Source organism: Camelus dromedarius, chromosome 5 (assembly GCF_036321535.1).
Source record: "Camelus dromedarius isolate mCamDro1 chromosome 5, mCamDro1.pat, whole genome shotgun sequence".
Lineage (NCBI taxonomy): Eukaryota > Metazoa > Chordata > Mammalia > Artiodactyla > Camelidae > Camelus > Camelus dromedarius.
The window spans coordinates 18,936,308-18,952,952 of NC_087440.1; the positions used below are offsets into that span (position 1 = coordinate 18,936,308).

Here is a 16,645-nt window from a genome sequence, read left to right on the forward strand (position 1 = left end):
AGTAGCAATTATTTCTATTCTCTAATAGTGAAGAACTTAACAAAGTTCGGTTATTTCATCTAGAACCTCTTCACAACACTATCACCTTTCTGAAAAGGGTTTCATGAGCGGGCCAGTCATTCTGTGATGCAATCAACGGAGAACACTGAGAGGAAGATGCCAGGAGAGGAAGCAAAGGAATAGAACGCCTGAAATAAGTTTCATAAAGGGAAGTACACAGCGCTGTATACACACCAGTGCTTGATAAATGACACTGGATAATTCAGAGACCTTTTTTTCTTTATTAAATGTGTAAAAAGTAGTCTTCATTTTACAAGCTCAAAATCAGACAAGTGTATGAGGGTATATAACTGGCATATTTATAAACTGTATCCACCCAAAAACTCACTGCGGACACAATCCATACTACATTCACCGTCTGTATATTTACATGATACTTCCTGCAAAGTAAATATAAAATTAACTTCCATAATTTTAGTTCCGTGTATGTGATATAGTTTCAAAACAAAGACTTTTTTTTTTCAACCAAAACACCAAAGGTAATCTTTTTCAACTCAAGTTATCAATTCATTACTTTGTGCAAAAATACAGCAAGACTAACATAGGGGTTCTGTTCAGTTTTAGTAAGATATATCTATATGCTACTGAAATATAGCTAAAGTTTATATTTTAATACCGAGGTAACAGTACTTCTGATTTACAACTGACCTAAAAATAGTGGCTGCTAATATATATTCTTGACATTTTAAAAAATCTTCAAAATGTAAGTAATATATTTTCAAAGTATATGTGCCTTGCCATTCATTCAATAAACATGATTTATTTTAATACACATCACAAAAGTTCAATTCATCAGAATTCTATACCTATTTCCTGCCTGCTATCAAGTTCAGTCTTAAATCTGAATTTATATCAAAAGCAGCAGCTTAAGAATTTATTTTGTAAGATTAATCCCAAGAGTTACTGGGTAATTTCAAACTATTTCACTCCTTATAAATATAAATCACTAGAAAGTCTACATCAGTGTTTCCTTGCATTAGACTTATCTGGGGGGGCTCCTTAAAATGTGCATGGGCCCTACCTAACAACTAACGAGTAAAAATCTTTCAGAGTGTATTTTTTAAAAGCTTCCAGGTGATAATAATATGCAGCCTAGCGTGGAAACCTCTGACCTAGACCACTAGACCAATGGTTCTCAACTTTAATCACTTGAGGAAACTTTTCAAAAAAAGAAAAGTAAAGAAAAACAAACAGATTTGTTTCAGTAAATTGAGAATGGTGTCCAGGAACCACCATGTTAAATAATCACCTCAGCTGGACCACAAACCAGTCCAAGAACAATGCACAGCCTTTGTCAGGTTACATACAAATGAGTACATTCAGCAGTTTAGGTGACATTGTCCTGCCAGAGCTAATGATCCTGCCCAAGGAGTTTCACCTAGTGTTTGAGGGCAACTTGTGGCCTTCTAAAATGAAATATATTTATATTCTTAAACATAAGGTCAAAGTCAAGTGAATTGTGAGATTATAATTCATTCATTAAAGAAAAGAAAGGCTTTCAAACTTTCAAAACTTTAAAAAGATCAGTTCTTAGCACTCGATGTAAATCTAAGGCCTTCTCCATCATTAGTTAGCCTGATACGTGGTCAGAGGTAGTAATTCCAGCTTACCAAAAATGTCATGTAGATTATAAAAGATACACATTCTAATCACAATCTATAATCTAATCTAATCTGTACAGTCTCTATGTAATGGAGATGGTACATCAGTTGGATATTAAATACTACTAAAACAATGAATAATACCTCTCACTTTAAAACAATGCAACTTCATAATGTTACCCTCACATAATAATCTCCACATATATTATTGGGGGGGGGGGGGGTCTAGAAAACACTAAAGTTACCATGCTGCCTCTTTTGTGAAGAAGCTGTTGACTAATTTTCCACCATTCTTGTCATTACCTATAACATGGGTACTTGGCATATATCATTCTACTTTAAGAATTTTTTAACAGCACAGAAAAAGTAATCACATATAAGGCCACACAGCAAATCAGAGGACAGGCAGAACTAGCGATTAGCCTTTCCACTTGGAAAGTTGGGTTAATTATCTTATCAACTTCACAACTGTATCTCATGGTGTGTGACAACTGTTACTAAGAATTACAAATATTTAAGCATATTTGCGTGTGTGAAAGCTACACCGCCCCCACCAAATTTTAGCAATAGGTATAATCTACTTCGCACCCAGAAGCAACCTAAGAACTAAATAGCAACAACAAAGCCTGGAAGCAGACAGGGTACATGGTGAGGGGAACCCATACGGCATCTTGCTCACCTATCCTGTGCCTACGATGCCATTGCTTCCTGTGTACGCTCTTCTCTATTATGTTCTTCACAAAGGCTTCCACCACCTCTTTTCCAGTGGCATATGTGATTTTCCAGATGGCCTTTTTTCTTAAACAAGCAATGAAAAGGCAACTGCCAAAAACCAGCACTGTACTACCACAAAGGCAAGTCATTTCATAAAATAAGAAAGTGAAACTCTTAAAGCCACATTTACTAATAAGCTAAAAAAACTCATACTAATTTTTAACCACTTAGCATCAAAACTACTAAACTATCAAAGCATTTTTTAGTTTACAAATTACTTAAGGCCAAAAATAATGAATTTTAAAATTAAACAAAATGAAGTTGAAAAATTACATATAAGTATCCAAACCAAGTGACATTATGTCTTCTACTTAGGGAAAAAAAGGCTTCTTGAACGGCTGACATGAAGACAGAGAGACAGCACTCCTGGGAAAAGGATTTCAAACTATGACACGAGGGCATAAGGCACTACCTTCACTTCAGTCTACACTGGGTTGCCTCAAATCCAGAACACGAACAGGGGAAGGAAGGACAACAACATTCAACTTCTCACGTCCTTTTAGCTGGTTTGGCAGTTAACTGCTTTTCTCTTTCAAATTCCTTCTCTCGTTGCTGCTCCCTTTCCAACTCTTCTTTTTGCCGCTTCTGCTGCAGTTTAAGTGCTCTTTTCTATGTCAAAAAAATTAAAAAATCAAGAGAACAAAAGGCTTGTAGGTTATGGTCTAATTTAAAAGTAACAGTGCTTTTAGAGAATAAACTAGTGTTACTAGTGGTGGGGGGCAATATAAGGGTGGGAGAGTGGGAGGTACAAATTATCAGATGTAGGCTCAAGGATGTATATAGCTAATATTTTGTAACAACTGTAAATGGAAAGTAATCTTTAAAAACTGTATACAAAAACTAAAATTTTTTTTAAAGTTTTAAAAGTAATAGTGCTCCGATTTAAGGTAATTAATACATATTAATAAATTTCATATTTAACTTTTAAATTTGTTCTGGGTAATTTTTTTATTGACGTATAGTTGCTGTACAATATTATATATTACAGGTATACAATATAGTGATTCACAATTTTTAATGTTCTGGTAATTTAGGGTCTCCTTGATAACAAAGTTTGTTCCTCCAAACTCTTACTGAATGAGAACTGCAGTGACATACAGAGGATGTGAGCCTACTAGCCCAACTATTAGTAGAAAAGCCCAGAGTGGGGCTCATAAGAAAGTGTTTTAAAAGAAAACAATGTACCATAAATTAGTATGTTACTGTATATGGATATATAAGAAGTCAGAAAATGAATACGGAAGAAAAAGACAATTAAACCTCTACTTTTATAAAGACTGTGAAAAAATTTTAAACTCACTTTTAACTTTGATGTTTTTTCATGAAGCATCAGCATCTCTTTTCTTATATTCACCAACTTGGTATGATAGTGTTTAGCTTCAGTGAACTCAACATGGAAAAGCAAATGAAAAGTCAACTTAAAACATAAACTGATTATACTTCAATAAAAATATATATTTTTTAAAAAGTCAACTTAAAACAGGCTGAAATATCAAAATGAATAAGTAAATGTCTAAACTACAGTTCATTCTTCCTAAATTGGTCAAAAAATTTAAAGCCTTAATTATCTCCACATTTTAATTCCAAAATTCAAATTTAATTTAAACCATTAGTAGGCTTTTGATAATATTTGATTCAGTTCAGATTGATTAAAACATTACTAAACATAAAATAGACATTTATATTGTGTACATAATATTTTGCCTTAACAACATGCAATCTAATCCTAAACTTTTAGTAAAACTATCCAAAAATACTATTAGTTTCATTTAAGAAAAGTAAAACCCTCTCTACTGCCTTACAAGGAGGAGACTGAGCCAGAGTACATAGTACAGTTTAAGTGTCTGTCCTCAGGAAAAACCAAGCTGTGCCCAGTAAGCCCTGAGAGGGCTGTGGACAAGTTTGGCCATATTCTTTGGGCTTCTCCAGTCAGACCAAGGAGAACAATCTCTGTAAAGACACTTTTCTTCCCAAGGAATGGTAAGACTTTCCATCTCAGCCAGAGATGGGAGAGAAGGAAAAAAAGCACCTCATTCTCAGGAAGCAAGGTAACAGAGAAGATAAGTAACAGAAATGAAAGAAGTATCAACAGAGTGATTAGCAGCCTTATATAGCTACAAGTAAAGTTGGAGTCTGGTAAGATTTAGAGCTTACAGACCCTCCTTCTCTCTCTCTCTCTGGGCCTTCTATTTTTCAGTTCCTAAATGGCAATTAAAACTCCTGAGAGAAGGAAAAAGAGGAAGACTTAAGTTTCTGCCCCTTCCCACAGAAGCAATAGCATTACATCTGTTTGGTTCATTCATTCATCATTCATTCCTTAAATATTCGTTCTGCTGCAACATGAACTCAGTGGGGAAGACAAAAGTAGGGGGGCTTAGCCCATGTCCTTCACAAATCAGGAACTACTGAGTAGAAGTCTTTGTATTTACTACCATAGGCCTCTGTCTAATACTAGAGAAGCTGAACTTTGTTTTCAATTGTTATAAAAGGAAAACATTAATAAGCCACATTTTTTCCAATGAAAAGTCCATTTTTTGACATACATACTGGAAGTCCACAAACTCATGCAACTAAGCTATTTCTAATGTTCGAGGTAAAGAAAAAGGTAGCCACAAGTTCCTTATTTCTGTTAATTCTCCATTTCTTAAAAAGTATCAGTTCCTCCTATCAAAAAGCTGTAACGCTTCTGAAATTCAACTATTGTTGTTTATATTGAGAGATACAAAGGACCCTCAGTCTGTTTCAGCCATTATGAAAATGCCATACAATTAAATAAACACTAATTTTAAAAACCTTGTACGTGATAGAGATAAGGAGAAAAACAGTACCCCCAAAGTTCCTTAATTTCTCTTTTATTGGTCTTCAATTATGAGCAGATCTATTCCAGACTCTCACACGTAAGTTCAATTTCCTATCACAAGTTCAATGTTTGAAAGCTAACAATTCAAGACAATGGAAAGTCTAATAAAGTAAATCAAGGTTTCCTGCTAAACAAATTCTAAACTTTCAAAATTAGAGGAAAATATCTCAAACATACGAAAGTAGAAATTTGGGGAGATAATTCTACGTATTTCTAAAACAAGATGTCATTAAGCTATAGCAACTAAATCATGCTTACCAAAGCATTAATATCCAACATAGAATGACATTCTTTAAATTTTGAAATCTCTTGTTCCAACGTATCTAATAATACAACTTGGTTCTGTCTGAAATAAAAGCACACAGCCAAAATAAACTTTACATACTTTAAGTGATGGTTCATTAAAAGGAATCACATTCATCTTGATTAATGTCAGAAGTAGAAATTAGGTTGGTAATTTATTGACTCTTCAAGGCTTATTTAGTTTAGCATAATCTTTTTCAAAATAATATTCCAAAGCCACATTCTGATAACTAAGTGTGTCTTTTATTTTTGCCTCAATTTCACATTTTTTTTTTTTTTTGGTGTGTGTTGGGGTGTAATTAAATTTGTTTATTTATTTATTTTCAGAGGAGGTACTGGGGATTGAACCTAGGACCTCATGCATGCTAGACAAGTGCTCTGCCACTTGAGCTATACCCTCCCCTCTTCAATTTCACATTCTAATAACAATGAACCATTTTAAATTATTTTATTACCTATTTCTAGCAACCTTCCATATTATCCCCCTAAGTGTTTTTTATACCATCTTGCCCCCAAAACTTGATGTTTTATGTATATTAAAATCGCAACATTACCATAAAGGAGAAGAGGAACAGTGACTTTTTAGATTATAAAATTGGGGAAAACGCAGCATCAAAGGATAATACCCAGTTGTGTGATTTTTGGAAATTAAGTTTCTTTCTCTAGACCTATATTTCTTCATTTATAAAGTAAGAAGATCAGATCAGGTAACTTCTAAGGTTCCTCTTAAAATCTGATTCAAAACTTTGGATTGAGGAAGACACGCCAACTTCTCTGATATTTTTCTCCAGATCAACCAATGCTGGGATCACAGCAACAAGTGACACTGGAGTTGGGGGGGGAGGGCCAGCTAATTAAATATTTTAAAGAATACTACGGACACAGAAAAATATAATATGATGTGTTTGCGAAACTATGCTGAACAGAGAACAATGATGAAAAAAATAAATAGCAATAAAGAGACTGAAGGGCAGTGACAAATCTCCACCATCCAGCACGGAGTTGGCATACCCTACAGGTTACAAGCGTCCCTTCAGCTCTGACTGAAGACCACAGAAGGTGAAATACAGAACGGATGAGAGGAGAACACAGCAAGTCAAAGATCCAAGATAAGCGGGACAGCAAAAACAGGTTACAACTGGAAAACAATAAAAAATCAACAAAACCAAAAGTTGGTTCTTCCAAAAGACTGATAAAATTAATAAACTTCTAGCTAGACTAACAAAAAAAAAGAGAGAGAGAGAGAGAAGACACAAATTACTAACGTAATTTATGGAAGAGGGGACATCACTACTTATCCCATGGACACTAAAAGGAGAATAAAGGAATACTTTCAACAACTTTATGTCTACAAATTTGATAACTTAGATGGAAATGACTAATTCCTTGAAAGATACAAACTACCAAAACTCACACAAGGCAAAACTGATCATCCAAGTAGGCTTATATTTATAAGTAATAACCTTCCAGAAATGAACGTAGCAGGAACGGATGGCTTCACTGGTGATTTCAACCAAATATTTAAGGAAGAAATTACACCAATTCTCATTCTATGAGGCCAACACTATCCTAAAACCAAAACCAGATAAAGATACTACAAGAAAGGAAAACTATAGACCATTATCTCTCTTGAACATAGATGCAAAAATCCTCAACAAAACGTCAACAAATCAAATCCAATGTATAAAAAGAATTATACACCATAACCAAGTGGGATTTAGTCCAAGTATGCAAAGCTGGTTTAACATATGAAAAATCAATCAATACAGTCCACCACATCAACTGGTTGAAGAAGAGAAATTGTATGGTGTTATCAGTTGATGTAAAAAAAGCATCTGACAAAGTCCAACACCCATTCATGGTTAAAAACACTGTCATCAAGCTAGGAGGAGAGAGTAACTTCCCCAACTTGATAAAGAATATCTAAAAAAACCCTACAGCTAATATCACACTTGTGGTAAGAAACTAGATGCTCTTTCCGTAAAGATCAGGAGCAAGGAAAGGATGTCCACTCTTACTACTCCTATTCAACATTACTGGAAGTCCTAGCTAATGCAGTAACACACACGAACAAAATAAATATCGGAAAGGAAGGGGAAAAAACTGTCTGTTCACAGATAACATGATTGCCTATGTGGAAAATCCCAATGAATCAACAACAACAAAAAACACCCAGGAATAAAAATGTGAATATAGCAAGGTTTCAGGATACAAGGTTAAAATATAAAGGTCAGTTGTTTTCCTTTATACCAGCAATGAACAATCAGAATTAAAAATCAATACCATTTATAACTCCTGTCAGATGAAATACTTCGGTATAAATCTAACAAAATATGCGTAAGATCTATGTGCAAAAACTATTAAAGTCTAATGAAAGAAATAAAAAAGATCTAAATAATGAAGAGATATTCTAAGTATGTGGAATAAAAAATTCAATACTGCTAAGATCTCAATTCTTCTCAACTTGATCCAATGCAATCTCAATTTAAATCCCAGCAACTTATTTTGTAGATATCAACAAACTGATTCTAAAATTCATATGAAAAGGCAAAAAGCGAGAATAGCCAACACATACTGAAGAACAAAATTGGAAGACTTAACATTACCAAATTTCAAGACATAAAACTACAGAAATCAATGGTATTGGTGAAAGAACAGATACATTAATCAGTGGGATGGTGTAGAAAGCTCTTAATAGACCCATATATTTCTTTTTCTTTTTCTTTTCTTTCTCTGAAGTTTGCTCATCTTTCTTTAACACTCAAGAAGTTTAACAACTATTTATTCTTCCTATTCAACTGTTATAAACAGTAGCTGATTTTACTATCATTATCATCATTTTCATCATCATCATCATCATCATCTAGTTGCCTAGGAAGATAAATGAAGTTATTCCAACACTAAATTTTAGCCAATGTCCTCCTCAATTAAACTTTCCAATTAAATCTTGATTCCCAGTTTTCTGTAAGTAAAGTGTCATCCAGCTGTTTTGTTTGCAGAGTTTCTTACCTTTCTTCAGTCTATCTTGCTTCATTCAAACTCCCCCACAAAATCTTTATGACTTTTCTACAGCGATTGACTGTTGTTAAAATACAAAACAGACCACACAATAGGGATACAAAAAATCTCACTTGGAACTAGCAGAAAACCAAGAATGTTGTCAACTCCCTAACCACGCGCAGTAAAACACAGTACCACTTTTATACTCACTTATCATCTGGAAATCTAGGGACTAGAACGTTAGCTATCAATATTTATAAAATGGACGTAAGTTGTTGATTATTCCTCTCCTTTTGCCCTAATAAAGGGTTTTAAGATAGTTTTCAAAGGGTAGGTCTTAGAGCAGCAGCAGTACATAGTCAGTTTAAAGCTGACCACCACATTTCCTAAGTGTATATATCTATTAAAATTCATCAAATTATGTAGCACAGGGAACAATATTCAATATCTTGCAGTAACTTACAGTGAAAAAGAATATGAAAACAAATATATGTATGTTCATATATAATTGAAGCATTGTGCTGTACACCAGAAATCGACACAACATTGTAAACTGACTATACTTCAATAAAAAAATATAAAAATTAATCAAATTGTACATAGAAATATGTGTAGTTTACTTTATGGGAATTATACCACAATAAAGATGTTTAAAAAAAAAAACCCAAAACCTCCCCAAAAGATAATAATAAAATAAAGCTGATAACCACAAAAAAGAAATGATAGGCCAGCTTGGGCAATCCAGAGAGGTCCTGACCCAAGAGGAAGCAGAAGCTCAGTCGGCTGTCTCTGAGTGGGAGCTGATAAAGTCACAGTATATATTTCTGCATACTGATCCCACTCTAAGGGGATTCTTCCTTATCCTGTTCCTCTCTTAGCTTATTTTCCAATCCTTTATTTAGCTAGCAGAGTTATTTATTAGGAATGAAATGGGTCATCTCAATAAAAAATAATTAAGGATTTCTGGCAACTCATGCGAACCAACAATTCAAAACAAATTGTGACTCTTATGTTGACAATTTTGCAACTCTACTCAGAAACAGGTGTATAGCTATCTTGCAACATTCCCAGTAGATGATACTTTCCTAAAACAGTGGTGAGACACCAAAACCAAAGAGTCTAGATAAGATTTAGGGGTACTCCTTAGAGACCAAACCCTCTAGGAGCATTCATTGCACTTTTTACATTTAGATTACTATGTAATCTGAATTACACATATGCTACATAATTTAGAATACTCCACTCCCATTTGCTATCATGAGAGATATAGAAATACTCCATTGTCTTAAATGTTACAAAATATTATCCCTTATTATAGCATATGTTTTTACTTATAGAGTAAATTATGACATTGCCAGAGGGGAAATGAGTGCATCTATGGTTTTTGCCAGCTCACGTGAGTTCCTGAAGAGCTTGTTTTGATCTCTGCAGGTCTGGCAGGTAGTGAGAAAGCAATCCTTCTGCCAGTTGCTCCACAGCTTTGTCTTCTATGGTCAAGTCCTCTATTAACCCTTCATCTGGAGAAGTGTCACTTAAACCTGTCTCCAAGCAAAAAAATCTAATTTAGATAGCTTTTAAATTGACACAGGTGTAAGAGAGTAGTGAGGGAGGGAAAGAGGCTGGCAGTGGAGTTCAGAGCACATACACAGGATACTATCGGTATGCATTCTGGCTTTTTTTTTTTTTTTTTTTTTACTTTTACCTTCTGAACATCCTCTAAAGAAATGAGTTATGAGCACTCAAAAAATATTTTTAAACTACTAGCACAAAGGAAAGTCCAGATTAAATGAACATTAATATATGCAAAATTCTGTATGTTTATATATTTTTCAGGTAGAGGATTTGGAGTTTTCAATAAATTATTAAAAGATTTTGAGGCCTAAAAGTGGGAAACAGTCACTGAATAGAAGAAATTCTTCTTTTCAAAAACATGCAGAAATTACACAGAGAGAGAGAGAGAGAGAGAGATTTTTTAATGCAATGCCTGAAACAGTTTTTGCAATTCTATGGAAGTAATATGGGTCAAGATTTATTCTATAGATATCTTGATGTATCATTTACATATAAAAGGAGGGTTGTTTCGTTATTCATTAGCAATCAGAGGAGAGATTTTCTAAGAATTTCTCCTCTCTTGAGATTCAGCACCTTAATTTACCATAGAAAACAGTGTATAATAATTGTCTTGCCTGTAGATCTAGATGTGATGCCAGGATTTATTTATACTTTTCTTTTGAATAATAACAGTGTAAGTATTGTGCCAGGCAGGCAAAAATGTCTAACATGAGCATCCATCAATTACTACTTCTACCAAGAAAAATACAAAAATATTTCTAAATAAGGTTCAATGAATGGTTTGTAAGATTTCAGAATGAAAAAAAAGTGAAATGGTCATATTACTTTACACTCCAAAAGTATTTTTAAACTAATATTAAACTCTGAGACACCTCTCTTTAATCATAATCTGGTAATAATCTATAATACCAAATTAGATCATTATATAGAATACCTTTATCACGACATGTTGCTTATAGCCCATTTCCAAGTATAGTTTTTACCACAGATTTAAATTTTGGCAAGACTGGAAAACAACATGCTGTCATATTCAAAATTAGCTTTTAGAGACTAAAATAAACTAGTATGGTTTTTATTTGAATCCTGAGAAACATATGAAAATACTTTGGAATTCTCAAGGTGCAAGGCAATATTCAAACAAGTAAGAGCCAACTAGAAACTGAAGCACGTCACAAATGAAATAAAAATGTAATGGGAAATGGGGAGCATTTACAGATATTGTCATTGATGTACTATCAGATGGGAAGTGAATAAAATGTATCTGACAATTAATGCCATTGCAAAGAGCTTGATTTCAACAGAAGTGCAAACAGCAGCAACTCTCTTTCAAAAATACAGAAAGCGTAAGTATTACACATAAACAGAAACAACCAAATAAGGATATTTCTACTTTAAGGAATAATAACCAATACACCTTCCTTATACCGTATACACATTTTAACCCCCAACCCCCCTTCACCCTGCCTCGGTCTTCTGGTTAATTATTGGAATAGTCTTTTAAGTTACTAATGTTTTTACATATATTTATTTACTAAGTTCAAGGTACTTAATTGTGGGAAACAAGAAACATTTGCTGTACATATATCCTATGTTTAGTTTTTGAGGTTACAACAATAAACGAGGCAAGTCCCCTTCCCTGAAAGGGCTCAATACTGGGGAATCAGAGAACTGAGAAGTGCCATTAGAGGAGAGAAGGATCACTTTCACCAGGGACAACGGGGAACAATTCCTAAGGTGTGGGCATTTGGGCTGAAGCTTGAAGAATGGACAGAATTTTCATTTCTTTCTTTTTCTTTTTAAGTGTTATCATCATAAAAACTTAAAATACAAAAGAAGGAGACATAAGCTGAAAAGTAAAAATACTCCTCACTCCCTTACTCCAGAGTTACTCTGGAGTTTCTTACACAGCCTTGAAGAAACTGTCTTTGCACACCCATGCTTAACCCTGATTTTACAGCAAGGAAATACCACTCATGCTGTACTGCAACTTTTCTCATAAATATGTAACTTAGATACAGTCCATATTAACATATATGTATTTACTACATTCTTTTTAACAGAACAGAATTCTACCATTTTTTAACTAGCTCCTTATTGTTATGGACTGAATGTGTCCTCCCCCCAAAATCATAAGTTGAAGCCCTAACCCTAACCCCTAACCCTAGTATTTCCAAACGGGTCAGAATTCTAAGACAGGGGAGGAAGGGATGCAATACTGGCAAAGGAAGCAGCATGAGGAAAGGTGGGAATACAGGATTGCTCTGGAAAGAGAAGTTAATTTGGGGTGTTTGGAGCATGAGACATATACAGCAGTGAGCTATAAGACCACTTGGTCAGCCTATGCGGACCCTTGAGTGCCAAGCTAATGTGTTTTTGGCCTTTAAGTAGTAAGGGGCCACTTAAGGTTTCCAAGCAATTAAATGGTATGATTGCAGCCTTATCCTGGGACAGTGATGTGATAGTGGGATAGATGAAGTGAAAGAGTTTGAGAGAGTAAAGGTGGACTAGTCTTACGACTGTTGTCGCAAGGGTGAAAATACGAAGAGGAGATGGGAAATGTACAGTAGAATCCCCTAGACTAAACAGAGGTAGGAAGCAAGTGAGAGGAAAGAGTCAAGAGGAATGCCAACGTTTCAAGTGACAGTGACTTGGTACCATTAACAGGATCAGACATGTACATGCTGTATGTATGCAAAATAACTATGTCAAAATACCCAACAAGCAAATGGAGGAGCAAGCATAGAGAGATGCAAGCTGCACTTAAATACAAGCAAGTCATATTTGTAGAAGCAACTTAGAGAAGGTGTGAAAGAGAGAGAAATCACTCAGGAAAAGCTTGACCAAGAAAGGGCCGAGAGCACTATTTTGGGGTAATCCTTATATATCTGGAACAGGAAGTACAAGTGAAGGCACATCCAAAGTCCTGCAGCCTTTCCTCATCTAGGGTTCCTCATCTGAACTACAGAACACAGAAACTGCTTGGAGTGACTATCTTCTCAATGCTCCCAAGAACGGTACACACATAGTACCATTCTGGATGCAGAGCAAGTCAACAAATGCCCTAGGCCATTAGGGCTTACATCTCTCCTGGAACTCGGGCTGAGAAAGCCTGCTGGAGGAACAGGGACGCAGTAAGGTTAACAAGCAAGACAGAGCATTTCATGAATGCGTGGTCAATAATACAGACTACATCAATTCTCTGAATTACAAACCGATTATCCGTCTGACACATTTATCCTTAACCACTACTAACATGTAACAAACAGCCAACAGTCAAGAAACTCAGAGACTTCAGCAAATCCCCCCTAAACCACCTCAAACATCGCTTTCCCTCCAGACCTCATTTCCTGCCTCCTTCTAGGGCAGGGGGCTCCGCGAGGTGCCCTGCTTCCGCGCTGCGGCCAGAGTCTCCGGGCCACGGCTGCCGAAAGCATTTCACTCCCGTTGGGCGGCCTCGGAGACCAACCCACTCGGATCCCGGCCCCCCGCCCTCCCCTCCCCTCCCATCCCCTCCCCACAGCACGTACCCGGGATCGGGTCCCCGGCCCCCAGGCCTTCGGGTGGCCCTGTCAGGACCCCGTCCGGGGTCGGCGGCCCAGGGACACTCATGTCCCTCCCGCTGGGAACAAAGAAGAGGCAGTGGTACAGGACGTCAGGTACAGTAAGGAAGCACCCAGCGCGTCCAGAGCCCACCCGAACAGAAGCCGCGGTTGCACCCGGAAGTGACGAAAGCGAAAAACCGGCGGACTCTGGGCACGTGACCGCGGGTCCGCCCCACCCCCTTCTTGCCTCCCCCTCTTCCCCACTACAGCTCCAACCCCACCCGGGCGCCTTCAGGACTCCGTGCTGACGTCGTAGTGGGGTCTGGGAAACCGTGTCTGTTTATAGTGAGCTGTGCCGGGCTCGCGTCCCTGCATCTGATAGTGGGGGGCGCGGATGAGAAAGGGCGGTGACGGGAAGGGGCTGCTCTCAGGCCTCTCGGGTGGGAATCGAAGACTGGAGACCTGTGGGTCGAGCCTGGGTGAGCAGTCAGGCTTTGTTCAGTGGGCCAGGCGCAGCTTTGCAGTTTTATGTCCGCGTTAAGAAAATACCCTAAAAATTAGGGCTGTGTGCTTTCCCTCCGGTTTGGACCCTCAAAAAATTACGTGTTCACCTATCTTCAGCCTTGCTAATTGGGGGTCTGCCAGGACTCCTCTCCTCTTGTTGATTGTAGGTGAACAATTTAAGGCCTGGACTGCAGCTTCTACTGGACAAATTCAGCCAAATTACCGGAAACTACTTGCTGAGATCCTGTGTGATGGTATCATGAATTTTGATGAAAAACACTTAGAAATGAGCAGAAGCAGCTTCAGACCAAATAAAATGATCAGCTATGCTCTCCTTACCTGAGACCCTCTCACTTAGACTGTAATAGTGTCTTGCTAATGTTGCACCCCAAAATCGCCTGTCCAAACAATTTTCTATGCTGCAAGCAGAGCTATCTTCAGAAAACTGGAAATTAACTCAAGCCTCAGAAACTTGCCCCTGAACCCCATTGCCCTTATCAGTGCATTCACATCCTCCTTTGGCCTCCTTTCCTCTCAAGATTAGCTGCTTCTTACTAGCTGTAGTAATCGGAATAATGCCCCCAAAAAGATGGCCACAGATTTAATTTCCAGAACCTGTGAATATTTTGTTTCACTACAAAGGGTAATTAAGGTTGCTGGTCCCATGACTATAAAATAGATAATCCAGGGTTATTGAGTGAATCTGATGTAATCACAAGGGGCTTCAAAACTGGAAAAGCGAGGGAGATGTGACTATGAAAAATGACTGAAGAGATGCAACATGGCTGGCTTCGAAAATAGAGGAAGAGGGTTTCTGCCCAGGATTGGTAACCTCTAGAAGCCAGAAAAGACAAGGAAATGGATTCACTGCTAGAGCCTCTAGAATGGAGCTCAGCCCTGCCAACACCTTAATTTTATCCTACTGAGATCTGTGTTGGACTTCTGACCTATAGAACTCTAAGATAGCATGTTAATTTATATTGCTTTAAGTTTGTGGTCATTTGTTACTATAGCAATAGGAAAGTAATGCACTACCCTTCAAACACCCTTTGTTCCATCTGAGCATACTCCCCAAAACTATGCCCTTTCATTCACAGGCATGAAAGAATATTCTTTTCAAAGTCATACTCATTTTTCAAGGCTCAACCTAAATAATGCCTTTACTTTAAAGTCATTCACGATCCCCTCTCCCCTTTCAACCTTCAGAAACTATAGTAATAATCTTTGCTCAACTACAAAGCATCCCTCCTATTTAGCACTTAATCCATTATTCTATTAGTTATTTCCCTTGATTTCCTCTATTAATTGCCAGCTCCAAACAGAAAATCATATTCACAGAGAAACATAATAGGTTCTCAATGGATATTTGCTGAAATATTGATTCTCTAGCCCCAAATTCCAAATATAATCTCCAAAGTCTGAGACACACAAGGTGGCACTTGATAAAACTGCCTGGTAACCTTTGTTGATTGATTGTATTATCTCCTAACTAGGTACTAAGGCCCTTTAGAAGAGACCCATGTTCTATGGGTGGTCTGTAACCTCTTTATCTATTAGCACAGTTTTAAGCATATTACTTGGATTTTAAAATACTGGTTATTTGAATTTAATGGATGAAATTAATTAAACATTAAACTGTTGAACAAAAAAAGAACATTGAAAAGAATGAATGTTCTTTTAAAGCATTTTAACTTTACTTAATGTGACAAAAATGAATCAGCCAAATAGACAAGGAGGACTTTCTACCAAACCCATCTTGCTTTTCTCTTTCTCCTTTTCCTTCTTTACCCCTACAGATTTAGGCTCAGTGCATCAAGAGCGTGTTGAGGACACTCCGTGTTCCAGCCTTTGTTAAGCAAACCCTATGCACCTAACACTGCATGTGACACAGCTCAAAATTAAAAGGTTGGAATTGGATGCCAAGGAAGTCAACGGTTTGTTGAATTATATACATCTTTCAAAATGCATTTCATTTCCCCACTGATAGTGGCCATTCTCTCTTATGCACTAAATATCCACTCAGTTATCCACTTCAAATAGCTGAAACTGGACACATTGGCACGGTAAGGTGTTAAAAAAAAAAGAGGTAAAAATTCTTATTCCTGTCCTCCAGGAATTTATATTCTACCATTTATACATAGTGTAATTAGACAGCATGACAGTAAAGTACTAATTTATGTGGAACAGACCTACAGGAGTACATAATACATGATGATGTCATATTGGTTTCTTTTTGCTGATGTAACAAATTACCACAGACTTGGGAGCTTAAAGCAACACAAATTTATTATCTCACAGCTCTCAGGATTGGAAATCCAAAGTCAGTCTCTGTGGGCTAAAATCAAGATGTCGGCAGGGGTAGTTACTTCTGGGGACTCTGAGGAAGCATCCCCTCCCTTGCCTTTTCTAGCTTCTCAAGGCTAGCCGCA

General features: G+C 36.8%; 1 protein-coding gene across 1 annotated transcript; it reads right to left on the minus strand.

The window, feature by feature from the left end:
* Positions 1 to 261: 261 nt before the first annotated feature.
* Positions 262 to 13,874, minus strand: BLOC1S6 (biogenesis of lysosomal organelles complex 1 subunit 6). Its single transcript, XM_031453132.2, has 5 exons — positions 13,698 to 13,874; positions 9,995 to 10,136; positions 5,554 to 5,641; positions 3,736 to 3,822; positions 262 to 3,044 (listed from the first exon to the last, which is right to left on the minus strand). Exons 1-5 carry the CDS (start codon positions 13,777 to 13,779, stop codon positions 2,925 to 2,927), a joined length of 519 nt encoding a protein of 172 aa, XP_031308992.1. The 5' UTR covers positions 13,780 to 13,874; the 3' UTR covers positions 262 to 2,924.
* Between the last annotated feature and the right edge of the window lie 2,771 nt (positions 13,875 to 16,645).